The sequence below is a fragment of the Micromesistius poutassou genome (assembly GCF_964030765.1).
Source record: "Micromesistius poutassou genome assembly, chromosome: 16".
Lineage (NCBI taxonomy): Eukaryota > Metazoa > Chordata > Actinopteri > Gadiformes > Gadidae > Micromesistius > Micromesistius poutassou.
Genome location: NC_140286.1, coordinates 18343213 through 18370105, shown reverse-complemented (window position 1 = coordinate 18370105; position 26893 = coordinate 18343213). Strand labels below are relative to the sequence as shown.

General features: G+C 46.7%; 1 protein-coding gene across 2 annotated transcripts; it reads right to left on the bottom strand.

Moving 5' to 3' along the window:
- Positions 1-117: 117 nt before the first annotated feature.
- Positions 118-26797, bottom strand: ccdc39 (coiled-coil domain 39 molecular ruler complex subunit). 2 transcript variants are annotated; one of them, XM_084481606.1, is made up of 20 exons: positions 26645-26797; positions 26432-26551; positions 23548-23694; positions 23135-23293; positions 22718-22810; positions 22418-22546; positions 21857-22048; positions 21526-21629; positions 20681-20813; positions 20129-20323; positions 17149-17313; positions 16218-16355; positions 15653-15861; positions 14738-14861; positions 14172-14331; positions 13233-13339; positions 8285-8425; positions 6965-7147; positions 5852-5931; positions 118-612 (listed from the first exon to the last, which is right to left on the bottom strand). In XM_084481606.1, exons 1-20 carry the CDS (start codon positions 26732-26734, stop codon positions 420-422), a joined length of 2862 nt encoding a protein of 953 aa, XP_084337732.1. In that variant the 5' UTR covers positions 26735-26797; the 3' UTR covers positions 118-419. The 2 variants fall into 2 exon arrangements, with proteins under 2 accessions (XP_084337732.1, XP_084337733.1); XM_084481607.1 differs by lacking the exon at positions 5852-5931.
- Between the last annotated feature and the right edge of the window lie 96 nt (positions 26798-26893).

Sequence of the window (26893 nt, the reverse complement as noted above, 5' to 3'; positions counted from 1 at the left end):
CTCTCCTACAACGCCCTGTCCCCAGCCCCCAGACTCTCTCCTACAACGCCCTGTCCCCAGCCCCCAGACTCTCTCCTACAACGCCCTGTCCCCAGCCCCCAGACTCTCTCCTACAACGCCCTGTCCCCAGCCCCCAGACTCTCTTTCTGGCTGGGTCAGAACATGTACACATCCAGCAAGATGTGGGATCATTTCTGGAACCTCTAAATTAAATTAAATTGAACAAACATACACTGAATAACTAACTAACTGCCCCCGCTGTGTGAAGGCAAATCACAGGCGAAACATTACCTTTAACAATCCTTTACCAAGCAACATCACACAATCTCTTCCATCATCTAAACACAGGCGTATAGCGCATTCATGGCCCAATCGGAGAGTCAAGGTCCAATTGTCGGGATGCCAGTGTTGAACAGACACTAGGGGCTAGTGCGTCGGCTGCTGCGGATGCCACTGCTGCCACTGCTGCTGCTGGCGCTGCCTGGGCCCGGGGACCCGGCCAGAGGAGGGGAGGTGACAGACAGACCCAGGCCCAGCTCCTGGGTCCTGGTGGTGGGGGAGCACAGCGTCGAGGCCCTGGGACTGTTGCTGGCAGAGGAGGCGGCGGAGGACCTGGGACGTAGTGACAGACGGGGTGAACAACAGGCGGAGAACATGAGGGTGAAGAGAGTTCCAAAATAAACGTGGTTCTCAATGCTAGCTGGGTTGGGAAACAGAGTGCACCCGGCTAGCACTGAGAACCAAAATGGGGGCTAGGTGAATAATGCTCATTTACACCGGACATTTGCAATGGTAAAATTATTTTAAAAGAAAATCTATTTATGATGGTTTAAGATTGCTTCAAAGAAATCCATGATTTTAATTATGTTATTACGTTTTATAAAGGTGTGCATTAAGCATCTGAAGATGATGCTCTGTGAAATCCACTGCAATGTAATTTCAGTCTGGTAGCGTGTGACCAATTACAGAGACCGGGTTTATTCGCTGACTTTGAGATGCACATTCATCCACTTTTTGACATATTCAATACGATATTTGGTAGGTGTGTAGTGTAGCCATCTCTCTGTGACATGTTATGGTCATTTTAGGTTTTAGATCCCGCTTTCCATCACTTTAAGTTAAATTAAGGTTGAGTGAAGACACAACAGGTAACAAATCTATATATAGATCATGAATTTCTTCGCTTTCATTCATGACATGTAATAAGAGCCAGAGATAGGGCATTTAGCTCAAGGATGCCTCATGGCTGGGGGCCAGACACCCTAACCACAGTCTAGATCATCATATCCTCCCCACACACGCTATATTATGGCAAAAGCATGAGTGGTCATCACGTGAGGCATCCATTGTTCAAAGCAATTCAAAATTCGGTCAGCTAAGGTTGGCAAAGGAGAAGGCGTTTCGGAGCGGAGACAAAGACCGGTTTAAGGAGTCCAAATACAGGTTTAGCAAGGCGGTGAGAGACACTAAACTCTCGTATTCAAAGAGACTCCAACAGCAGTTCTCAGATAACGACCCAGCGTCTGTCTGGAAGGGTCTGAGACTGCTCACCAACTACAAACCGTCTGCCCCCCACTCCATCGACGACCCACACCTGGCCAACGACCTGAACGAGTTCTACTGCAGATTCGACAGACAATGCAGTCCTGTTACCATCCCCAGATCACCACACCCTCCCCCCCCACCTCAGCAGGAGCCCAGGAATGTCCTCTCCTGCCTACCTCTGAGACCCCCTCCCCCCCTCCGACACCTCTCTCCATCTTGGAGAGGGATGTCAACAGACTGTTTAAGAGGCAGAGACCCCGCAAGGCAGCTGGACCGGACTCTGTCTCCCCCTCCACCCTCAAGCACTGTGCAGATCAGCTGTCTCCAGTGTTTACAGACATTTTTAACACCTCGCTGGAGACATGCCATGTACCAGCCTGTTTTAAATCCTCCACCATCATCCCCATCCCCAAAAAAACAAGGCCCATAGAACTCAAAGACTACAGACCAGTCGCGTGACCTCTGTGGTCATGAAGTCCTTTGAGCGCCTTGTCCTGTCACACCTCAAATCCATCACGGACCCTCTCCTGGACCCCCTGCAGTTCGCCTACAGAGCCAACAGGTCTGTGGACGATGCTGTAAACATGGCCCTCCACTTCATCCTCCAGCACCTGGACTCAGCAGGAACCTACGCCAGGATCCTGTTTGTGGACTACAGCTCTGCCTTCAATACCATCATCCCGACCTTGCTACAGGACAAGCTCTCCCAGCTGCACGTGCCCGACTCCACCTGCCGGTGGATCACTGACTTCCTGTCTGACAGGAAGCAGCATGTGAAGCTGGGGAAGCACGTCTCCAACAGCCTGACCATCAGCACCGGATCCCCTCAGGGCTGCGTTCTTTCTCCCCTGCTCTTCTCCCTGTACACCAACAGCTGCACCTCCAGTCACCAGTCCGTCAAGCTCCTGGAGTTTGCGGATGACACCACCCTCATTGGGCTCATCTCTGGCGGCGATGAGACTGCCTACAGGTGGGAGATTGACCACCTGGTGACCTGGGGTGGCCAAAACGTGGAGATGGTTGTAGACTTCAGAAGGAATGCAGCCCCACCCTCCCCCATCACTCTGTGTGACTCCCCAGTCGACACTGTGGAGTCCTTCCGCTTCCTGGGCACAGTCATCAGCCAGGACCTCAAGTGGGACCAGAACGTCAGCTGCATCACCAAAAAGGCACAGCAGAGGATGTACTTCCTGCGGCAGCTGAAGAAGTTCAACCTGCCAAAAACTATGATGGTGCACTTCTACACCTCCATCATCCTCACCTCCTCCATCACCATCTGGTACGCTGCTGCTACGGTCAAAGACAGGAGCAGACTGCAGCGTATCATCCGCAGTGCTGGAAAGGTGATCGGCTGCAACCTGCCGTCCCTCCAGGACCTGCACGCCTCCAGGACACTGAGACGTGCAGGGAAGGTCATGTTGGACCCCTCCCACCCCGGACATAAACTGTTCGAAACACTCCCCTCCGGCAAGAGGTTGAGGTCTGTCAAGACCAAAACCTCACGCCACAAAAACAGTTTCTTCCCGTCTGCAACCGGCCTCATCAACAACGGCCCCGGACCCCCACTGACACGCACACTACCCCCACTGACACGCACACTACCCCCACTGACACGCACACTACCCCCCCTTCATCCACCACCACACAGTCATCTGCTTATGATGACACAAGTTTTTGCACTACTTGCATCATTCTGCACAATTGTATATATATATATATTTTTTTTTTTTTTTCTAATTCTTCTTATTACGGCTCATTTGTATATAGAGTGTCTTTTTAATTTATTTTATTATTATCTTTTTAATTTTTTAATATTTGGAATATCTTATTGTATTGGACCACTTGATTTATTGTTTATTGTTTGTAAATATTGTGCGCACTGAAAACCAAAAAAAAAAAATGTGAAAATGTATTTGGCAATAAAACCTTTTCTGATTCTGATTCTGAAAACAAAGTGCTACACAAAGGTTGTAGTGTGAGAGCACACAACATTATGTCACATGTAATCTTTACAGGCCGCACACTGCACTGATTTGATATGTGACTCACGCACAATCCAAAAGACAGTCGGAAGGCTCTATTTCTTTTTTTTGGATTAACTTTGGAGGCGGAGGTATCGGTGAGGATGTTGATAAAGGTGGTGGTGAAGTCGGAGGTGAGGATGAGGAGGAAGTGATGGGTGAGGTTCTGGTGGAAGTGCATCGCAGGCCCCTCCTTCATCTTTCAACCAATCATGAACTCATGCATTAACTATCAATAAAGTACAATAGAGTATATAAACATCTCTCATTTCATGCTTGTCGCTTGTTTCATCAAGACTCTTTTTTCTTCTTCAGCCTAGCTCTAGCCGCAGCAGCGCTGTCCTCAACACAACGCAGTCCCTAATGGCTCCCCCTTTCCCCAGGTCTTGCTCGCTTGCTATATTATTATGCTACGTACACGACACCCGCATCAGTGCGTTGTGTTGCGGCACATTGAAGGGTAACCTTTATGCAAATGAGTGCATAATGTGGCACGCTTTCGGACAAAACTTGTTGGTACGTCCACTAGTACGGTCCGAGTTGGTACGGTCCACCAGTATGAGTAGTGCCGCTTTTCCACCGCCAGTACCAGCTCGACTCGACTCGACTCGCCTTTTTTGCGTTTCCATTGGCAAAAAAAGTACCTGGTACCTAGTACCGGGTACTTTTTTTTAGTACTACCTCCGTCGAGGTTCCAAGCGAGCGGAGTAGGTACTTTTGTGTGACGTAAACAGGCTGCTGGCAACTGATTGGCCAGCGGCTGTAAATGGGAATAATCATTCAAAGTTAAGTTGTGTCCGGCGTGGTTGGAGTCCATGAACCCGCTCCCGAGGGGGACACTGACCAGCGTTTCGCCGTGTGTGTCGCTCCTTTCCCGGGGCTAGAGTTAGGCTGCGCGTGGTTGTGTGTGTCCGGCGTGGCTGGAGTCCACGGACCGGCTCCGGAGGATCAGCGTTTCGCTGTTTCGTTTTAGTGTCGTTTCTTTCCCAGGGCTCGAGTTTCACCTCCATCAACGTTACCGTATGACAACAATAGACGCGCAGTCATTGCGTTTTTTATTTTATTTTATTTCCCATCATAACCTTTCCCGGGAATCAGGAAATAGTCTTGATCAGATTCAGATTTCCCGGGAATCGCGTCTCCCGTGATTAAAACCTAATGACGACCCGCCCATGGTGGAGAGGTTCTTTTCTACGACCCGCCCACATTGAAGAGGTACTTTTTTAGATGGAAACGCGCCTGGAACCGAGTCGAGTCGAGGCGAGTTGAGTCGTGTCGAGCTGATAATGTTGGTGGAAAAGCGGCATAGGTACGGTCCGCCAATACCGTCTCCCAGCATCCCCCCATCACTTGATGGGGTCTCATCTCTAAATGTGTTGTCAATTAATCCATTAATCTTGGTATTGAAGAGGTAATGACGAGGTGGTATTGAAGAGGTAATGACGAGGTGGTATTGAAGAGGTAATGACGAGGTGGTATTGAAGAGGTAATGATGAGGTGGTATTGAAGAGGTAATGATGAGGTGGTATTGAAGAGGTAATGATGAGGTGGTATTGAAGAGGTAATGACGAGGTGGTATTGAAGAGGTAATGACGAGGTGGTATTGAAGAGGTAATGACGAGGTGGTATTGAAGAGGTAATGATGAGGTGGTATTGAAGAGGTAATGATGAGGTGGTATTGAAGAGGTAATGACGAGGTGGTATTGAAGAGGTAATGATGAGGTGGTATTGAAGAGGTAATGACGAGGTGGTATTGAAGAGGTAATGACGAGGTGGTATTGAAGAGGTAATGACGAGGTGGTATTGAAGAGGTAATGATGAGGTGGTATTGAAGAGGTAATGATGAGGTGGTATTGAAGAGGTAATGATGAGGTGGTATTGAAGAGGTAATGACGAGGTGGTATTGAAGAGGTAATGACAAGGTGGTATTGAAGAGGTAATGATGAGGTGGTATTGAAGAGGTAATGACGAGGTGGTATTGAAGAGGTAATGACGAGGTGGTATTGAAGAGGTAATGACGAGGTGGTATTGAAGAGGTAATGACGAGGTGGTATTGAAGAGGTAATGACGAGGTGGTATTGAAGAGGTAATGACGAGGTGGTATTGAAGAGGTAATGACGAGGTGGTATTGAAGAGGTAATGACGAGGTGGTATTGAAGAGGTAATGATGAGGTGGTATTGAAGAGGTAATGACGAGGTGGTATTGAAGAGGTAATGACGAGGTGGTATTGAAGAGGTAATGATGAGGTGGTATTGAAGAGGTAATGACGAGGTGGTGCTCTCACCTCAGGGAGACTGAGCTGCGAGCAGAGCTGGTCCTGGAGCTCTGGCGGGTGGAGGAGGGGGAGGGCAGGGACAGGTTGGCCTGATTGGGACAGAACACTGGATTAAAACACCCGGAGGTTTCATTGCCATGACGATCAGCTTCTTAGATCTATGTCGGGGCAACTTGTTGCCTAGCTACCGTAGAAAACAAATAGTGGAACCCACTGTGTTTCTTTACCTTTTAAATCAGAGCTGCGATCCGCTCAGACCTTTCCATATACCATAATAATAAGAAATATAGTTCTACTATATTCTCCTACTCTATGACCGTACGAGTGTGGTGATGGCCTAATGAATACGTGATGGTAAACATTATTTGATGCCATTTCTCACAGAATAGTTGGTTGAGGATGGACTTGAACCAGTAACACCGTGGTCACGAGTCTGACGCATATTTTGAGAAATAGAAGTCTATAATATGGCATTGGTATGCCTTAATAACTGGTTTACCGGAAGTTAACATTTAAAAACAATCACAAACCACGTTTCTAAAGCATACTGTGTCAAAATCCACTGTCAAACGGATGTTTTCACTTTAACATGTCTGCCGTCTTGAGCCTTATTAATATGAATTTCAGACCATATAGTCCCAGAGTCACCTAGTACATGTGTGCCGAGTTTGCACCCTTTACCACTTTCGGCACCATATATGTCGCAGTGTGGGTGTTCAAGTTGGAGCCATTGCATCAAGTTATAATGACCTGACCATATGGGTCAGACTCTCATATTGCACTTTCCTAGTGGAAATGGCAGCCTGTTGACTATGTTGCACTTCAAAGGCTTGTTATAGCGCCACCTATACTTAATTCTGGCCCGTCCTTTTTTATCCCTAATTAATTTCACGAGTTCTACAGGCCTGCCAATTTTTATAACTTTTGGCAGTTTTTGAGATATGGCCGATTTTGTCAGGAAAAAAATATATAATAATAATACTAACGATTACAATAGGGTTCCTACAGTTTCGTAGGACCCCTAGTAATGACTTATGAATGAATGAATGAATCTCTTTGAATCTCTTTAGTCATTCATGAAACACAAACCAAACACCAACGACACAGGGCAGTGAGAACCACCTGCAGGAAGTACTGCTGGACGGCGGCGCGGAGCGGGGGCGTGTCCTCCACCGCCTCCAGCAGCGTGCGGCCCACGCTGCGGTTGAAGTCCCGCGTCTCCCTCAGCTCCATGTCCCGCTCCTCGAAGCTCCGCCCCGCACCGCTCTTATTGGCAGACCGGGCCTCTCTGGTCAACTTGGAGCACTGGGGGGCGTGCGACACCAAGAGACAACTTGAAGTGACACCGACAAAACACACACGCATGCACGTGTGTGTGTGTGTGTGTGTGCGTGTGCGTGTGCGTGTGTGTGCGTGCGTGTGAAGATGATAAACAGATTTAACTTGGGTCCAAAATCAGTCCATGAGAACTGTACTGTGGACGTGCTGCCACAGAGGGGGGGGGCTAAACTGTACTGTGGACGTGCTGCCACAGAGGGGGGGCTAAACTGTACTGTGGACGTGCTGCCACAGAGGGGGGGCTAAACTGTACTGTGGACGTGCTGCCACAGAGGGGGGGGGCTAAACTGTACTGTGGACGTGCTGCCACAGAGGGGGGGCTAAACTGTACTGTGGACGTGCTGCCACAGAGGGGGGGGGCTGAACTGTACTGTGGACGTGCTGCCACAGAGGGGGGGCTGAACTGTACTGTGGACGTGCTGCCACAGAGGGGGGGCTAAACTGTACTGTGGACGTGCTGCCACAGAGGGGGGGGGCTGAACTGTACTGTGGACGTGCTGCCACAGAGGGGGGGCTAAACTGTACTGTGGACGTGCTGCCACAGAGGGGGGGGGCTGAACTGTACTGTGGACGTGCTGCCACAGAGGGGGGGCTAAACTGTCCTGTGGACGTGCTGCCACAGAGGGGGGGGGCTGAACTGTACTGTGGACGTGCTGCCACAGAGGGGGGGCTAAACTGTACTGTGGACGTGCTGCCACAGAGGGGGGGCTAAACTGTACTGTGGACGTGCTGCCACAGAGGGGGGGCTAAACTGTACTGTGGACGTGCTGCCACAGAGGGGGGGCTAAACTGTACTGTGGACGTGCTGCCACAGAGGGGGGGCTAAACTGTACTGTGGACGTGCTGCCACAGAGGGGGGGCTAAACTGTACTGTGGACGTGCTGCCACAGAGGGGGGGCTAAACTGTACTGTGGACGTGCTGCCACAGAGGGGGGGGGCTGAACTGTACTGTGGACGTGCTGCCACAGAGGGGGGGCTGAACTGTACTGTGGACGTGCTGCCACAGAGGGGGGGCTGAACTGTACTGTGGACGTGCTGCCACAGAGGGGGGGCTAAACTGTACTGTGGACGTGCTGCCACAGAGGGGGGGGGCTGACAGCAGACCTGTTTAGTGACTCGTTCCAGTTTCTCCTTCTGGGAGTCCACCTCCTTGTTGAGCTGAGCCACGTGTGACTGAGCTCTGTGCGTCCGATCACGCTCCACCTGCTCCTCCTGGCTCAGCAACGCCACGGTCCTGTTCATCCCCTGGTCACAGAATAATAAGAAGAATAATAATGGTAATAAATTTGATTTATATCGTTTTAGTCTATAGCCTTTCAAACTCAAGGACGCGTTGCAATGCGGGCAGGAACATAGAAAACTAAATAACTAAATCATTAATAACACACGGAGACGAGCAGACAAAGGGGGGGGGGGGGGGTCACAGGCAGTGTGGGTCAGAAAGAAAGTGGCTCAGGAAGGATAGGCTGTCCTTTGAGTGCGAGTAACACAATCGTTGTACTCTTCGTATTGATTTTTGAAACTAGATAGGAGCCGGGACATTCTAGTGCAGGCGTGGTGAAAGGGCAGAGGCTGCTTGTCTTTCATTAGGAGAAGGAACGAGCAGGTGGTAGGGCCACAGATGGGGTCTTACAATGGTTAGCTATAACAGTGCAGTAGACCATTTTAGCTCATTTACTGTAAGGTGATTATGAAGATACAGTAACGTGAATAGCATTATGCGAAGTAGCTACATTTGTAATGTTATTTTATTCTCTAAGGAGATTGGTAGGAAGGACGGAAGGACGTAGCTGACAAGTGACCGTAGCAGCGAGGTTGTCAGCGCACTTCAGTGTGTCATCTACTAGTGAACATGTGATTATTGAGTCGTCTCGATCATCAATACAGCCGGTGTGTTCCAGAATAGGCACTGGTCCTTTGGGCTCCTGACTGCACTCCCCACAGTGTTCAATACTTTATTTTTTATTACGATTCTCGGCTAAACCCTCAATGTCTGAAAAGTGGTTGAAGAAAAAAAACTGTTTTAGGCTGTTCTTTTAGGTTCAGGCCCAGAACATATTGCAATATATGAGCTTGAAAATGAGCTTAATTTGGTTATAATAAAGCTGTATATGGTTTTTAATAGTTTGTGTCCGTGTGTGCGTGCGCGGGTATGGGTATTGGTAGTGTAGACAATAAAACAAAATGTCCCATCAATATTCAAATCAAACCTTCGCCCTTGATTGAGGGACAAGAAACAAGGATATCTTAGAACTAGAAAATGCCTTTTTGGTTCTAGAGTGCTGTAGTGTAAAGTGAGGTTGAAAATGTGTTTGATGTGATTGATTTGTGCAACGAAGCTACACAGTCTAAAACATATGGAAATGGTGAAAAGCTATGAGTTCTATACTTGAGTCTGAATGGAGTGTTCGTAACAGTATAATGTCAGATAATGTCAAATAGTTTTAAAAAGTTTATATATATATATATATATATATATATATATATATATATATATATTTATTTATAAAACGGGGGGCCTAAATCAAGTGATCTGATTGGTTCCCAACCGTTGTATATTGAGCGTATACACACAGCTATGACGCCCGTTCAGTTTACAGAGTTCAGTATCACTCCGCGCCTAACTCTAACTGTTGTTTATGTATATATAAAAGCGATAGCGTAGTTCACTGAAGCCTAAAAAACATGTTGATTGCTGGAGAGGGTGGAAATGTTGTAAAGCAATAGGCACACGGTCGGCAATTTAGCCTACTATCGAGTTCGAGTGAACTCGATAGAAGGCTAAATTGCCGGCGAACCAAGCTGCCGTCTTTAGCCTAGCCTTCTCTCTGAAGGACGCTACAGTGTGTTGCATAGCAACCGCCGTACACTTTGCCGGCAGCCAGGAGGGACTACTTTTTTGTATTCGTTAAAAAAAATGCTTTTCCGACTTTCTAGCTTTTTCAAAATTGAGGGTGTCTATGACTTTCATTTCGCCATATTTACGTAACCGTTTTATAAAAGCAATAGATCACTTCAGTCAGTGATATACGGTCATTATACCACAGTGAAGGGGGTCGCCGCCCCTCCGCTGCGCGTCGGGACGGACAACGCCCCTTAACTGTGGTATAATGAGCGTATACCACAGCCTGTCGTGATCTATTGCTTAAATATATCAAATAGATATACAAAAGTGATGCTGTTCGACCCTAGGCCTAGCAGTGTCACACCCTCCATCTCTCCCTAGCCTGGCTCTCTAGCCTGGGCCCCCTAGCCTGGCTCTCTAGCCTGGGACCCCTAGCCTGGCTCTCTAGCCTGGGCCCCCTAGCCTGGCTCTCTAGCCTGGGCCCCCTAGCCTGGCTCTCTAGCCTGGGACCCCTAGCCTGTCTCTCTAGCCTGGGCCCCCTAGCCTGGCTCTCTAGCCTGGGCCCCCTAGCCTGGCTCTCTAGCCTGGGCCCCCTAGCCTGGCTCTCTAGCCTGGGCCCCCTAGCCTGGCTCTCTAGCCTGGGCCCCCTAGCCTGGCTCTCTAGCCTGGGACCCCTAGCCTGGCTAGCGAGTCTGTTTGGCCCCGTTCCTTTGTGTGTGGCTCTGTGTGTATGTGGGCGTGGCCAGACTCCAGCTATGCAGTTCTTGCATTCCACCCCACCTGCTCGGTCGACACGCCTGCAGGTCGTCCTCTGTCTACAGTATTCAACCCCTGGCTTCCCCTGGCCTGTCATCCTGAGCCTTCCGGCTCGCTCTCGGCCGCTGAGCAGCATTTCATTCTCAGTATCTCACGCGTGTCCAGGTCTGCCTCAGCGTGTTCTCTTTGTTCTTTAGTGCCACTTTGCGGTTTCTGTGTGTCTACCTGTCCTGTCTCCCTCCCTGCCTGCCCTGTCTCCCTGCCCTGTCTCCCTCCCTGCCTGCCCTGTCTCCCTGCCCTGTCTCCCTCCCTGCCTGCCCTGTCTCCCTGCCCTGTCTCCCTCCCTGCCTGCCCTGTCTCCCTGCCCTGTCTCCCTCCCAGCCTGCCCTGTCTCCCTGCCCTGTCTCCCTTCCCTGTCTCCCTCCCTCCCTCCCTGCCCCCCTCCCTGCCTGCCCTGTCTCCCTCCCTGCCTGCCCTGTCTACCTGCCTGCCCTGTCTCCCTCCCTGCCTGCCCTGTCTACCTGTCTCCCTGCCTGCCCTGTCTACCTGTCTACCTGCCTGCCCTGTCTACCTGTCTCCCTGCCTGCCCTGTCTACCTGTCTCCCTGCCTGCCCTGTCTACCTGCCTGCCCTGTCTACCTGTCTCCCTGCCTGCCCTGTCTACCTGTCTCCCTGCCTGCCCTGTCTACCTGTCTCCCTGCCTGCCCTGTCTACCTGTCTCCCTGCCTGCCCTGTCTACCTGTCTCCCTGCCTGCCCTGTCTACCTGTCTCCCTGCCTGCCCTGTCTACCTGTCTCCCTGCCTGCCCTGTCTACCTGCCTGCCCTGTCTACCTGTCTCCCTGCCTGCCCTGTCTACCTGTCTCCCTTGCCATTCTGTTCCCATTTATTCCTTCATTAAATCTGGTTTCTTATATATACACACACACACGTGTGCCATGCTAAGTCATGATAAGTATCAGTATAGTAAGTAGTAGACATATAATGATGATTATGCATGATAAGTAGTATTGGTATGATAACAGTAGTAGCAGTAGAATGTAGGTGAAGTAGTATAATAGTAGTATATGATATTATTTTTTATATTATAAAAGTAGTATAATAGGCCTTTGTCTAAGAAGCAGTACTCATATGATACATAGTAGTATTGGTATGATAACTTAAGTAGTAGTATTAGTATGATGTAGGATTGGTTTGATACAGTATTAGTATAATACATAGAATTGGTATGATAAATATTAGTATGATACAGTATTAATATTATGCCTAGTAGTGTAGGTATTTAGAAGTATTAGTATGAGACGGTATTAATACTATACCTAGTAGTGTAGGTATGATCAGAAGTATTAGTATGATACAGTATTAATACTATACCTAGTAGTGTATGATAAGAAGTATTAGTACGAGAGGGTATTCATCATAGTCTGACTCTGTCTCCACCAGATGTCCTTAGACGTTTCTCCTTGTTTCAAAGAACCTGTCACTCCCATCTGGATCAATTAATTCCCCTCCCCTGAGCTTCCTTGCGTATCTTCCCACCTGCACCTCATTCCCCCACCAGTCTCCCCCTATATACACTGAGTCCAGTTCACTTCCTTTCTTCCCTTGTGGGTTCGTTTTTTTAATTACATTAACATTTAGCTTCTACCGGAAGCAGACAAACTTGTATTTGTTCCCTAAAAACGGCAACTCAGACTTCTATAAGTTTGACACGGTCATACTCACGAGAAGTAGACCCATGGATGTGTCTATCCCTGCAAGTATGTCAGTTCATTTGTGTAATTTTAAAAATGCCATAAAAGACGAGACTGGAGAGTCTCCTTTGGGTCCCTTTGTAATATAAACAGGGTCGCCAAACACAACCGCCCGATGCAAAACAAGTATTTTCCAATCATTATTCATTTGAGTGCCAGTGAAACACGAACTACGGTGACAGTTTAAGCTTAACATTGTGTTTCTAGGTCAATATTGAGGTTGTAGGACCCATGATGTCTAAACTGTTTAGATTTGTTTCAGCCAGCTTGGGCTAGAGCAGGGTGGTGTCACGGTCTCATCACGCTCTCATCAGGGCTCAATGAGACAAAGTGAAAGTATATGAGGCAGGTAGAAAACTACAACTGCTGAATCTCAAAAAGTTTAAATTAATAAAAAAATGTGATGAATTGTTAAATGTTTGAATAAAGTTTAAAGGTTAAAAAAATGACATAAATATGAAGTTTGAAGTAGTTGAAGTTTCAGAGCATAGGTCTTAATTATCAAAGATCATAATATAATATTTATAAATCCTAGCATGCGATTCCAAGCAAATATTTCAATATTGGAAAAGAGTCTCTAGGTGAAAAACGGTAGAAGGAGTAGGGTCTGGAGAATATGAACTGAAGAAAGAATAAAGCCTAAGAATATAGACGGTGAGCCATGTGTGTGTGTGTGTGTGTGTGTGGGGAGGCATTCCCACCTGGAGGTCGTCCTGCAGCTCTCTGATCTGCCTCCTCCTGTACCGCTGCTTCTCCTCCGCCGCCCGCAGCTGCTCCTCCAGCCTGCTCTTCTCCTCCTGCTCCGGGTCTGGAACACACCCCACCTCACTGGGTCAACTCCCCACCTCACTGGGTCAACTCCCCACCTCACTGGGTCAACTCCCCACCTCACTGGGTCAACTCCCCACCTCACTGGGTCAACTCCCCACCTCACTGGGTCAACACCCCACCTCACTGGGTCTACTCCCCACCTCACTGGGTCAACTCCCCACCTCACTGGGTCAACTCCCCACCTCACTGGGTCAACTCCCCACCTCACTGGGTCTACTCCCCACCTCACTGGGTCAACTCCCCACCTCACTGGGTCTACATCACCTCACTGGGTCTACTCCCCACCTCACTGGGTCAACTCCCCACCTCACTGGGTCAACTCCCCACCTCACTGGGTCTACTCCCCACCTCACTGGGTCTACTCCCCACCTCACTGGGTCAACTCCCCACCTCACTGGGTCAACTCCCCACCTCACTGGGTCTACATCACCTCACTGGGTCTACTCCCCACCTCACTGGGTCAACTCCCCACCTCACTGGGTCTACATCACCTCACTGGGTCTACTCCCCACCTCACTGGGTCTACTCCCCACCTCACTGGGTCTACTCCCCACCTCACTGGGTCTACTCCCCACCTCAATGGGTCTACAGTAAAACACCCTTTTGTCACACAAATTGGATTGATCTTCCGTCAATTTACAGCTGTGGAAAACGTGGATACATCTCGAAAAGTGTGGGTTGACCGGAAAACACTGGACATGCAAGTCACTACACCTCACCAGTGACTACACCTCACCGGGCACCGACACAGACGGAAGGCAGCTACATCTAAGCCTTGACGTAGTGGCTGATCATCCACCCTAACTCACCGGACTCGGCCGCTCTCTCCAAGGACTTGCGGTAGGACGAGTTGCAGCTGTTGACCAGCTGGATGGTGTTGTCCAGTGCTGGGATCTCGGTCTCCATCTTGCGGATCTTGGCGTCCAGGTCGTCCCCCTTCCGCCGCAGCCCCTCCTTCTCCTGGGCTGCCTGTGGGGGGGGGGGGGTTCATATCAGCTGATGCTGGTTCAGGTTCACGTATTGGAAATAGGCTTCAGGTAGTATTAGAATATAAGTAACCAGAGTTGGGTAGACGTCTGTAGATGATAGTTTAAGAATTCTATGAATCAAAATGTATAAATCTCCATCTCTAATACCTTAATGTATCCTTGTTTAGTTATGGTAAACGTGTGGGATTAGGGTTATGTTCAGATGTTATAATGCCTCAAATTAACCATTTGAGATGGTTACAGATTCCGAGGCTGTGAAGGTCTAGGTTTTGGTTAATGCATCATTGGCAGAATCAACGGGGAAAGTCCATCTAGTGGCAGCGGCTCACCTACTGCCAGAGAACCCAACTGTGTTTGTGATGAGGTTGTGCAGCTAGAACCCTGACCTTTATGATGTAGTAAGCCTGCGATTTGTCCTCTTCTCCCTCGGCTGTCACCATGGAGATGGTCAAGACCTCATAGCACTTCCTCATCATGTCGACCTTGGACAGCCTCTGGTTCACCTCCATACTGACACACAATCAGAGCCACAGCATTATGTTCTGACACAAGAGCTGTGTTCGAAATCGTTCCCTATTCCCTCACTCACTATTCCCTATGTAGTGTTTATGATATAGTGAACTATATAGGGAACGAACAAACGAGAATTCAGACGCTACGCTGACCATTTCTAAACGTCATTTGCGTCAGTAAACACGACATTGCGGTATACGGGAGTAACATGTAGGGAACATCGTATGTTCACTCAAATTTGGGGTATTTTATTGTCCACTATATAGTGAATGAAATTAACGACTGAGAATTCGAACAGCACTACAAAATGGCAAGCACCCTATATAGTGCACTATATCCGTGATAGGGAATGATTTCGAACACAGCTAAGGAGTCACTCATTGGGAGTGCTGCAGGGTTAGCCTCCCAGACGAAGGGTTCTCATTCCAAACCACAACGTCTGTGTGGAGTGTAGGATGATGGCTGGTCTACACAGCCTCACCTGGCCGAGTCAGACTGATTGAAGTCTGGGGCTGGGTGAGGCTGCACACCTGTTGTGTGTTGACTAATCAATGTGCACCAGTTAAACCAGCCATCACCACAAACACTTACATGGCAGCATGAATCACCATCTCATGTTTCATTGTCAAACTCTACACTAAACCAGCTTCAACACCACCAACCTACGCCCTTGTGTCTGGAGGAGCCCAGTAAAAGTCACCGTGTATCACGATCATGGCTACAGTCACTGTTTAAAAGAACAACCAATAACAGGATGTCACTAAGGGTTAAAGTGTCCCTGTTCTCACCTGAGCTCCTGTCTCTCCTGCTGGGCGATCTTCGCCTCCTTGGTCAGCATCTGGCGGTGGACTCTGATCTCCTCCTCCCGCTCCCTCATGGCCGTCTGTAGTTGCAGCCTCCTCTTCTCCCTGGACAGCACGCCGTCCGCCCTGTTGTACAGCAGGTCCCTCAGGCGCCGCAGTGCAAGCTTCACCATGTTCTCCTCCACCATGGCGTCCTGGCCCAGAGAGAGGACCCGTCACCTTTAGTTATTTGCCTTTTGGCTGTTGTTGGGTTGACCTCAAACGCGCACCGACCTTCCATCATGTGTGGTTTTTGTTTTGTAACAGTTGGATTGTATTGCTCGTTCAGTGACCAGTTGTCACCTCCATCTCAGCAATGTTGTGCTTTTGGTTTAGTTTTAGGTTGTGCTATTTTCTAAGAAATGTATTATCTCTTTAACATGTTACTTGTAAGTTAAGTTCTTGGAAACTGAGGTGGAAATGGACCAAGAAGCAGTGGCGGCTGCCGCAGGCGTAACAAATGTCAGAAGAGAGATTTTGATGCGATCGTCGGGTGAGCAGGTGGGCTCACCTGCTTGGTCGTCCTGAGCTTCTTCAGCTCCTTGTCCGAGGTGTCGTTGAACAGCTGCAGCTCCTCCATCTTTGTTGTCATCTCTCGGTTCTCTGCTCCGGTTCTCTCCGCCTCCTTCCTCACACAGCGGATGTCGTCCTGACAGCAACACAATAACATCGGCTACAGCCATCAACACTTAAAGGAAATGTTTTTTCCAAATTATTCACTGAACTTATCAATTGAATAATAGTGTGCATCACTTGGAAAAAGTATAAGGATCTTTAAAAAAAAAAAAGCATGTTCACTGAATAATCTATTTGAATCAATTCAAAGTATGTAAAATCAATTAATGTATCAAAGTACAAAAAACAATTGTTTCCAACAATGTTAAAACCCAAAGAAATGTGTAGTTGTATTCTGCCTGAATCACTTCAGACAGATTTTGGCTGGCAATGTGATGAAGGCAACCACTCCGAAGCCACTGACGATGTCACCAATCTACGTCTTTCGATATTGTTTTGATTGCGCAATCAAAGTAGCAGTACGAGTCGTGGTGTGTAGGACGTCCTCTGCCCCTCTGGAGGACAGAGGAGGGTGTGTAGGACGTCCTCTGCCCCTCTGGAGGACCAGAGGAGGGTGTGTAGGACGTCCTCTGCCCCTCTGGAGGACAGAGGAGGGTGTGTAGGACGTCCTCTGCCCCTCTGGAGGACCAGAGGAGGGTGTGTAGGACGTCCTCTGCCCTCTGGAGGACGAGAGGAGGGTGTGTAGGACGTCCTCTGCCCCTCTGGAGGACCAGAGGAGGGTGTGTAGGACGTCCTCTGCCCCTCTGGAGGACGAGAGGAGGGTGTGTAGGACGTCCTCTGCCCCTCTGGAGGACCAGAGGAGGGTGTGTAGGACGTCCTCTGGCCCTCTGGAGGACCAGAGGAGGGTGTGTAGGACAGACGAGGACCTGTAGCTCCTTGAGCTGGACGGCGAGCAGCTGGGCGGTCCGGGTCCTCTGCTCCAGGGCGCTGGTCAGCTGGGCCGTCTCCTGCTCCAGGGCCCGCTTCTCCTCCGTGTTGACCTCCCCCAGCAGACGGGCCGCCTTGCTCTCCAGCTGCTGGATCTGGATGTTCTGGGGGAAGGGGGGAGCAGAGAAGGAGGTTTACTTTCTAGAACCGATGAATTGCTGTTACTTCCCAAGCGCCTTGGGTTCTGATGGAAGGCAGATCAACTGACTGGTATTTTGTGAGTGCATTAAAATGATTTGGAGGCATGATAGTCTGGTGGCTAGGGGGTCTGGTGGCTAGGGGGTCTGGTGGCTAGGGGGTCTGGTGGCTAGGGGGTTTGGCTCCCAGGCAGAAGATACTTGGTTCCATCCATTAGCTGCCTCCCCTAGTGCTTCTAAGCAATCTCATTTATCCATTGATGAGCTGGTCTCATTTATCCATTGATGAGCTGGTCTCATTTATCCATTGATGAGCTGGTCTCATTTATCTATTAATGAGCTGGTCTCATTTATCTATTAATGAGCTGGTCTCATTTATCCATTGATGAGCTGGTCTCATTTATCTATTAATGATTCCTGCTTGAATATTCTTGACTCTATTGCACCTTTTAAAGAAAATAATGTGAAACGGTATTCCCTGCCTTGGATTAATGACCATACAAGGGACATTAAAAGGCAATGCAGGAAAGCGGCTTGTGGTTTCACTAGACACTCTTAAAGGGTTGATGTCCGCATATCAGAGCGCTATGAAATATGCCAGGAATTCCTACTTTTCTAACCTGATCTCAAGCCAGTGTCACAATCCCAGGGTCCTTTTTCAGACTCAGTGATCAATCCCCCTTCCAGTCAGCTATTAGAAGCCTCCAGTGTTAAATGTGACGAGTTCCTCAATCATTTTATTAACAAAATATGGGGGGGTTGGGCTGCATCTCCCCTGATACCAGAGTCTTCGGTATCTCCTCTGACCCCCCTGCCTTGCTAACCCATTTTGAGTGCATTTCTTTGTCAACCTTAGAGGATAACGTACTCCACATGAAATCATCTGCATGCCCCTTAGATATCGTCCCTACTAGGTTCCTGAAAGAAATACTTGAGACAGTCTGACCTGACATTCTAGCTATTGTCAATAGCTCGCTGTTTACAGGCTTGTTTCCCTCCAGCCTTAAGCAAGCAATTGTTCAACCTTTACTTAAGAAACCTAATCTAGATCCTCTTGTTTTAAATCATTTAAGACCAATTTCTAAATTACCATTTTTATCACATTTTTTAGAAAAGAGCATTTCCTTACAACTAATCTCTTTTTAGAATAACAACATTTTTGAGGAATTCCAATCATGTTTTTGTGCTCTACACAGTACCGACAGCTCTTGTCAAGGTTGTAAATTAGCTACTGCTCACAGATGATTCTGGTAACTGTTCAATTTTAATCCTCCTTGATCTATGTTCTGCTTTTGACACGGTCAATCATACCAATTTACTATACCGTCTTGAAAAATGGGTTGGCATCAGTGGCTCGGCTCTTGATTGGTTACATTCCTATCTTACAGATAGAAGTTTTTCTGTTGCTATAGGTAAAGCCTCTTCCTCTCGGGCCCTCCTCTCTTGTGGTGTTCCTCAGGGGTCAATCTTAGGTCCCTTGCTCTTGTACATGCTTCCTTTGGGGGATATCATTCGTAAACACAATGTCCAGTTCCAATGTTATGTAGACAACACCCAGCTCTATGTCCCACTTAAGCCTGGTGAGACAGGTAATTTGATCCGTGTCATGTCGTGCCTTGCTGACATCAAGTGCTGGATGTCTCAGAACTTTCTCCAGCTTAATGAAGCCAAATCCTAGATCCTTCTATTTGCCCCCCCTAATGCTATGAGCTCCATGCACTCTAATCTTGGTGGCCTGTCCACCAATGTTAAATCTTCTGCCAGTAATCTGGGGTGATTTTTTACCCTAATCTCTCTTTTAATGGCCGAATAACGAGTGTTGTTCAATCGTGTTTTTTCCAATTGAGGAACATCGCTAAAATCAGGACCTTCGTATCTTGTACAGACCTTGAAAAGCTTTTTTTATCCATGCTTTTATTTACTCACGTTTAGATTATTGTAAGATTGAGTCAGAAAGCCACAAGACCATATTACTCCCGTCCTTGCCTCTCTTCACTGGTTGCCTGTAGTTGAGTTGATTTTAAGATTTTACTGATAACTTTTAAAGCTCTGCATGGTCTGGCTCCAAGTTAAATTTCAGACCTGTTAGTCGCCTATGAGCCTGAGCGTAGCCTGAGATCCTCGGGTAGGGGTCTCCTGGTTGTTCCCAAATCACGGCTTGTCACCAAAGGTGACCAGGCTTTTGCTGTACGGGCCCCTCAGTTGTTGGGCTCCCTGCCTGAGAATCTCAGACAAGCTAAATCAGTATCATCTTTTAAGTCTCTTCTCAAAACTTTTTTTTATGCAAAAGCTTTCTTATAGTAGTTTTATTATTTCAACACATTGCTCTCTTCCTTTTGCTCTATTTTATGGTGTTTTTGTTACAATGTTTTTTGTCATTTTTTTAAATTATTATTTTATTCTGTTCTGTGAAGCACTTTGTACTTCTGTTTTGAAAAGTGCTATACGAATAAAGTTTATTATTATTATTGTTATTATTATTATTATTATTATTATCCCCATTGTCCACAGTCTACCTGTAGACAACTGTAGGAAAGATTCCCTAAACCCCAACCTGATCATTTAATGACAGCATTACAATCTGAAACAGAATCAGATAATGTATTTCTGAATGCACAATTGTACAAGAAACTCAACTCTGTGCAGGTGTTTCCTTTCTCAATTCACTGTGAGTCACATTTGATAAAAGCATGTGCTAAGCCCCTAAATAGTTATAGTAAATAATAAAGGCTTGTCATCAATAACAATAATATTTCCCCAGAGATATAAAGCATGTCTGTACCTGGTTGTAGATGATCTCCTGCTGTTTGAGGAGGTTCTGGTCCAGCTTGCCCATGTGTCCTTTGAGGCTGGCCAGGGCTGCCTTGCTCCCCAGTATCTGGGCTGTCAGGTCCTTCTCCTTGCTACTGAGCGCCTGCAGATTCTGCCTCTGGCCAAACAACGCCTCCCGGTGGTGCTGCAGCTGCATGTCCAGCTCCTAGTGTATATCAGAGACCAAAAACTACTGTTAAATCACAGAAAAGTACAAGATTATTCATTATATTTGTTATAATTACTTAAATACCAATGTATATGTTTGATATGTATTTCATTTGTATATGTTGGTTGACATGTCCCACAAGTCTTTATTGCCCACACGATAGGAGATCAAATAATTTGACGTGGTTGAGGTTCATACCATAAACTTTTGAACGTAACGCCAGACATTCTAAGGACAATACATCTTTCCATGGTCAATGTACAGCCGGCGAAAACGCTGGCTGTGCGCAGTGGCGCCACGAGCCATAGTATCTGCCTTCCTGTACCCTGCACTGGCCTTGACCACGGGGCTTACCTTGGTGGCCTGCTCCTCGTCTCCGAGCAGCTGGTCCAACTGCAGGGCTCTCTCCTCCACACTGAGGGCCGTCTGGGTCACCGTGCTCAGCTTGTCCTCTAGAGCGGCATTGTGGAGCTGGGCCTTGTCCAGTCTGCATCACACACATGCACACACACACAAAGCACACACACATGCACAAACACACAAAGCACACACACAAATCACATGCACGCATACACAAAGGATAGTCTCATGGCAAGGTTGGTCGACTACCAGCAAAACCTTTTGGGGTTTAAACCCCAACATCCTCAGACTTTAATAACCTTTCAGCTTTAATCACTGTACTTCGCTTCAAATAAAATGTTCTAAAGTCCAAAAGGGCTAAATGCATATGACCTATACTGTGGAGTATGTGTGGTTGATGGCTGGTTCAAGCAGCCTCACCAGGCCCAAGTCGATTATTTCCCAAAAATGAAACAATCGGAGGAAAAAAAAACACAAATGTCATGTTTTAACACAAATAATGATTGTTAATTAAACCCTTAAACCCGTTAATCCCTACAGGGACCGCTCACTACTGGGCCTTCCACTTATCAGGGCACACAGGTAAACCAGCCATCAACCACACACATCTCTAACATGGAACTATGGAACACCTGCTCTGTGGATCATATTACTCCAAACAATGCAACATTAAAATTAACATCAACCCGTCTCCTGGTCACCGGAGGAGCCCAGTTAAGCCACCTGGGTGGTGTGTGGCAGGGGAGAGAGAGACAGAGCTAGAGAGAACGAGAGAGAGAGACAGAGAAAGAAGGAGAGGGAGAGAGGGTAGATAGAGAATATAACGTTTTGCAGCTGACTTGACTGTCTTGTTCCGGATGTCTTCCTTCACACTAGTGATCTGCGTCCGCAGCGACTCCACATCCGTTGCCGTTCTGTCCACAGTGGTCTTCACACTGTCCAGCTGCACACAGGCACACAGAGAGAGACAGGGGGACAGAAGGTTGTGGGTTCAATCCGATCAGCTTTAAATACAACTTGCATGGAAGGCTTCTCGGACCATGCATTGTGTGATTAGTGCGGGGATGAACCTATAACATAAGATAACTTAAATGAACCGAACCAACATTAACAGAACTAAGACGGCTGCTGGGTAACTGAAGCCCGATACAGGCGGACAAGTAAAGGGACCTCGTGCTGCAGGAGGCTGCGCTGGAGCTCCTGCTCTTGGAGGTCCTGCCTCAGCTTGGAGGCGTGGCGCTCTGCCCTGGAGATCCTCCTGTCACATTCCCGGTTGTTGTGCTCCTCGGTCTGCAGGAAGTCCCTCTTCTCCCTCACCGCCACGCTCCTGGCCCGCGCCTCCTGGTTGACCTCGGCCAGTTGCTGCAGGAGAGCCCAACGATCACAACTCTAACACAACGCTTTTGGACTCAATTAATTATGTCATTTTTTTTTTTAACCAACAAGAGAAATTAAGCATTTTAAAGCATTTTAAGCGTATAACGTGATGTCAAAATCGTCCTCATGCTTGTTAAGACGATTGTAACATTTTTAAATATTATAATCTGTTTTGTTATTTTAAACTTGTTCCCTGTTCCCTCATTTATTTGTCGTGTTGTTTCCCTTGTCATGTACTTTGTATTGCTGTTTTGAAGAAAAAGCACTCTTTATAAATAAAGTTGGATTTGATTTGATTTGAATTGAATTTCACCAAATTTGCCCCACTCCCACGCCCTGTGTGGGGACACTCACCAGCGTGCACTGCTGCATCTCAGCGTCCCGCCTCCTCATCTGCTTGATGGTGTTCTCCCACTGCCTCAGCAGCTCCTGCCTCTCCCGGTGGGCCTGGCGGAAGTTCTCTGCCAACTTGTCCAAAGCGATCTAGGAGTCGGAGTCAGTTTCAACGACTTCTTGGACATGCAGCCATTATATTCAATAATTGGTCATCCATTTGGTGGTGCGTTTGCAGTGGAAGCCTGTAGTGAAATGACAGAGCCAAGGAAAATGAGTGTGGTTTGCACGTGTGTGTGTGTGTTTGTTTGTGTGTGTTACCTGTGCGGACACTGTCTCTGTCAGTTCATTGTCCAGTGCCTTGCATTTTTGGTTGGCTTCCACTGTCTTCTTTTCTATCGCCAGAGTGAGTGACTGGAATATGAGAACATAACATTGAAGAATGATAACAGAAAATATCTCAACAAAAATAATAAAACTGTTGAAGAATTTCATAGTTTTCGATTTTTTTTTATATAAGTAGTTTTCCACCTGGATAGATAAAGGTTTACCAAAAAAAGTAATAATTACTTTCAGGAACCTTTTTTAAAATAACAAATACAGAAATAATGGCTAATTTTCAATACTTTTTCTTAAACCCTGAATCTCCTTCCGTTGTCGACCCAAAGCTCCAAAAACCACCTCGTGCTCAACAGCGCAGTTAAACGAGGCAGCTTCCCTCGGGATGGTTTTGGTTACCTTGATCCTGCGCTCGTCCTGCTGGGAGAACTTGACCAGGGCCATGGTGTCCTCGTCCCGGAGAGCCGACTCCTCCAGCCAGCCGTCGAGGGTCTGCTGGTCCCAGTTCAGCTGGCTCCGCAGCTCCTCCAGCTTCTGGCTGGCCTTGCTGATGTCGTTCTAAGAGGTCCAACAGGATCATTAATGATCATAAATAAAAAAAATTATTTACGTTTGATAAGTCAACATATTTTCAAAAAGTGTATGATTCAACAGTCATGTTGTTTGTGTAAGCATGTGTAAATGGGAAGGGAGACATGAGTCAGATCAGTTGTTTTGCATTGTTATGCTATTTCATTATTTCCATAACATTATACACATAAAAATAATGTCTTTGGGATACACAATGTGAATAAATAAACCAACCAACCCACCTCTTCGGAGCTCTTCTTCTCCTTGAGGAGTCCCAGCTCGTGCTGCACCCTGGCCAGCTCCTTGTGCAGACAGCCGGCCTCCCGCTCAGACAGAGCCTTGAGGTGCTTCTCTGAGGTGGTCTCCCTCTCCTTGGCCTGGCACAGACCCTGGGGTGACCAGAGGGATGCACTATCAATCATGACAACGCACTATCAATCATGACAACGTGAAGAATCACTTGTAGGGGTGTAACGATACACTCATTTGTACCGAAATTTTTCGGTAAGGGTGTAACGGTTCGATGCACGTTTCATTTTGGTACGTACTGAAAAAAAATACATAAATAAATTTGAAAAACGTTTTTATTGATTATCACACACTCTGTGAGTGTCTTGTCTTGTCCTGATGTTTTGTGTTGAGGACCACAATGGAAATAAGTCCTGGACTTTATTGTGTTTTTATCCTCAATTGTATTTGATGTGTTTTCATTTGTGTAAGGCATTTGTTTGATACAATTTAATAAATCAAATCAAAATCAAATCAAATAAAAAAAAATTGTTTAATAAAAAAAGAAACTGCTGTACCGAAAAACATCCCAAACCGTGAAAAAAAAATGAGGTACACCGAATTGTGACTTTAGTGTATCGTTACACCCCTAATCACTTGGTATCATAATTGTCATGTATAGATCAAGTTATGCATAAAAGCATCTTCTAGTATTATTTAATAATTAAATTTAAGAAATACAATTTTACTACTTGTTTTAAATAAATAAAGGACATGAATTGTAAAAAAAAAAAAAGCATTCTATGCATTTTAAATTTATTTTAGGCCTATTTAACCAATTAAAATAAATGTTTTTAAATGTCTTGTGGTCTAACGAGACTTTAAAGCGTCCCCACAGCCAGTGTGTATCATTGAGCCAGCAGCCAGTGTGTTGCCGCCTTCAAAACGCTCAGAGTTTCGGAGGTTCAGACCTTAAAGGGGACATATTATACCACCAGGTGTGAGTGTGATTAGCCATTACAAGCCGTTTTGAAAATGTGCCAGAATGTTTCCAACTTTCTATGGAGGTAGATTTGTGTCTTTATTATGCAATCAAACAGAATAGGTTTGAGAGCAAAACTTTCCACACTGCAATCAAAAAATAGATTTGAGAGCAAAACTATCGACACTGCAATCAAAAAATGTTTTATTGCAAGTAAAATAAATGTGAAAAAAAAGTATAAAAAAAATGTATTAATGGGAATCCAAAAGTTTTTTTTGCGAATCCAAAAGTTTTGTTTGCGAATCCAAAAGTTTTGTTTGCTGTTGAGCTGAATCTCGTGGGCGGGACCTACGCCGAAAGATGTAAGACACGTCTCTATTGGCCAGTCTTGATCGGAGTGACAGCTTGGCAACATCCACAGTTAGTAACGAGAGAGGGAGTTCATGTCCATGATGAGAATGAGCGGGACTCGGGAGCGGAGTTGCCAAGCTGTCACTCCGATCGAGACTGGCCAATAGAGACGTGTCTTACATCTTTCGGCGTAGGTCCCGCCCACGAGATTCAGCTCAACAGCAAGCAAAACTTTTGGATTCACAAGCAAAACTTTTGGATTCGCAAGCAAAACTTTTGGATTCGCAAGCAAAACTTTTGGATTCACAAGGAAAACTTTTGGATTTGCAAACAAAACTTTTGGATTCGCAAACAAAACTTTTGGATTTGCAAACAAAACTTTTGGATTCCCATTAATACTAATCACATTTAATCACATTTATTTTACTTGCAATAAAACATTTTTTGATTGCAGTGTCGATAGTTTTGCTCTCAAATCTATTTTTTGATTGCAGTGTGGAAAGTTTTGCTCTCAAATCTATTCTGTTTGATTGCATAATAAAGACACAAATCTACCTCCATAGCTTTCTTGCGGCATTTCTCGGAGGCACGCCCCCTTTTGGTCGCGCCCCCTCAGAATTCTGAGAGCTGACCGAGCGATGTGATGACGCTCGCAACAAAAATGGCTGCGCCCGTGAAGAGATTTATTTTCTCTGTATTTGTAACACGTTGGTTATTTTAATGTCGATTTTAAATGCTCTTGCACACTTGATTACATTGCTACTTTATTCCGGTCACCAATGTATGCATTGCACGGTCTTGCTGTGCGTGCAATACAATGTAAAGTTGTTATAAAGTCGGCTTTTCCTGCGTCTTCCTCGTTGTTATTGCTAAATGGATCCCGTAGTCGCAAGGACAGTGTTGCCCCTGTACGTGCACAACAGCAATCGCCCAATTCTTAAATCCATGCTTAAATCCCCCGCTGCCGGCCGGCTTTTTGACATTTCCACGGCGGGTTGTATCACAAAGACCATTTCATTGGACATTGTCCAAGTAGCGGCACACTAGTGTATTTGCATAACCGCGATCTGATTGGCCGACGGACCCGTCGCTTCCCGAAAAGTTTAACATTTCCCAACTTTTGACGCCAGCCACGGAGCCGACTTGACGGACGGACCCACAATGATTTCGAGGGCGCCCCATGCAAAGTCAATAGCTATGTTCGAAATCGTTCCCTATCACGGATATAGTGCACTACAAAGGGTCCATTTTGTAGTGCTGTTCGAATTCTCAGAGGTTAATTTCATTCACTATATAGTAGACAATAAAATACCCCAAATTTGAGTGAACATACGATGTTCCTTACATGTTACTCCCGTAGACCACAATGCAATGCGGTCGTGTTTACTGACGCAAATGATGTTCAGAAATGTTCAGCGTAGTGTCCGAATTCTCGTTTGTTCGTTCCCTATATCCCTATATAGTTCACTATATCATAAACACTATATAGGGAATAGTGAGAGGGATTAGGGAACGATCTCGTTGACGGAGGTGCAAGAGGCGTGAGCCTACGGTGTGTCACTGACCTCGGTGCGGGGCAGCTCTTGAATGGCATTTTTCAAGTGGTCAGACAAAGCTTGCTTTTTGTCTTTCAGTCTCTCAAGTTCGTTTTCCACCTTAATCTTCTCATTTTCTTTCAACCGAACCTATTGGAAGAAAAAACGCTCAGGATAAACACATTTAATCGAATATAAATGTACATTGAATGGGAATGGACATTGCTTTACTGCGACACTCACTTCCTCTTGCAGAGCCTTGTTTGCAGCATTAGCCACAGGTATGGCAAAGCCTCCATCCCAGTCGACCTCAGCCAAAACGGTGCTCGACATTTTACCCTAAAACTTAAATTCAAGGACCTGATTAATATCAGCAATATTTGCCAAAGTAAGTCAGCTACAGCTAACTATCCCCACGGTTCCAACAACCATACTTGTTTGCAAAGTATCCCATAGCAACCGGTTTTACTGTGTCCCGTACCGCCACTAGAG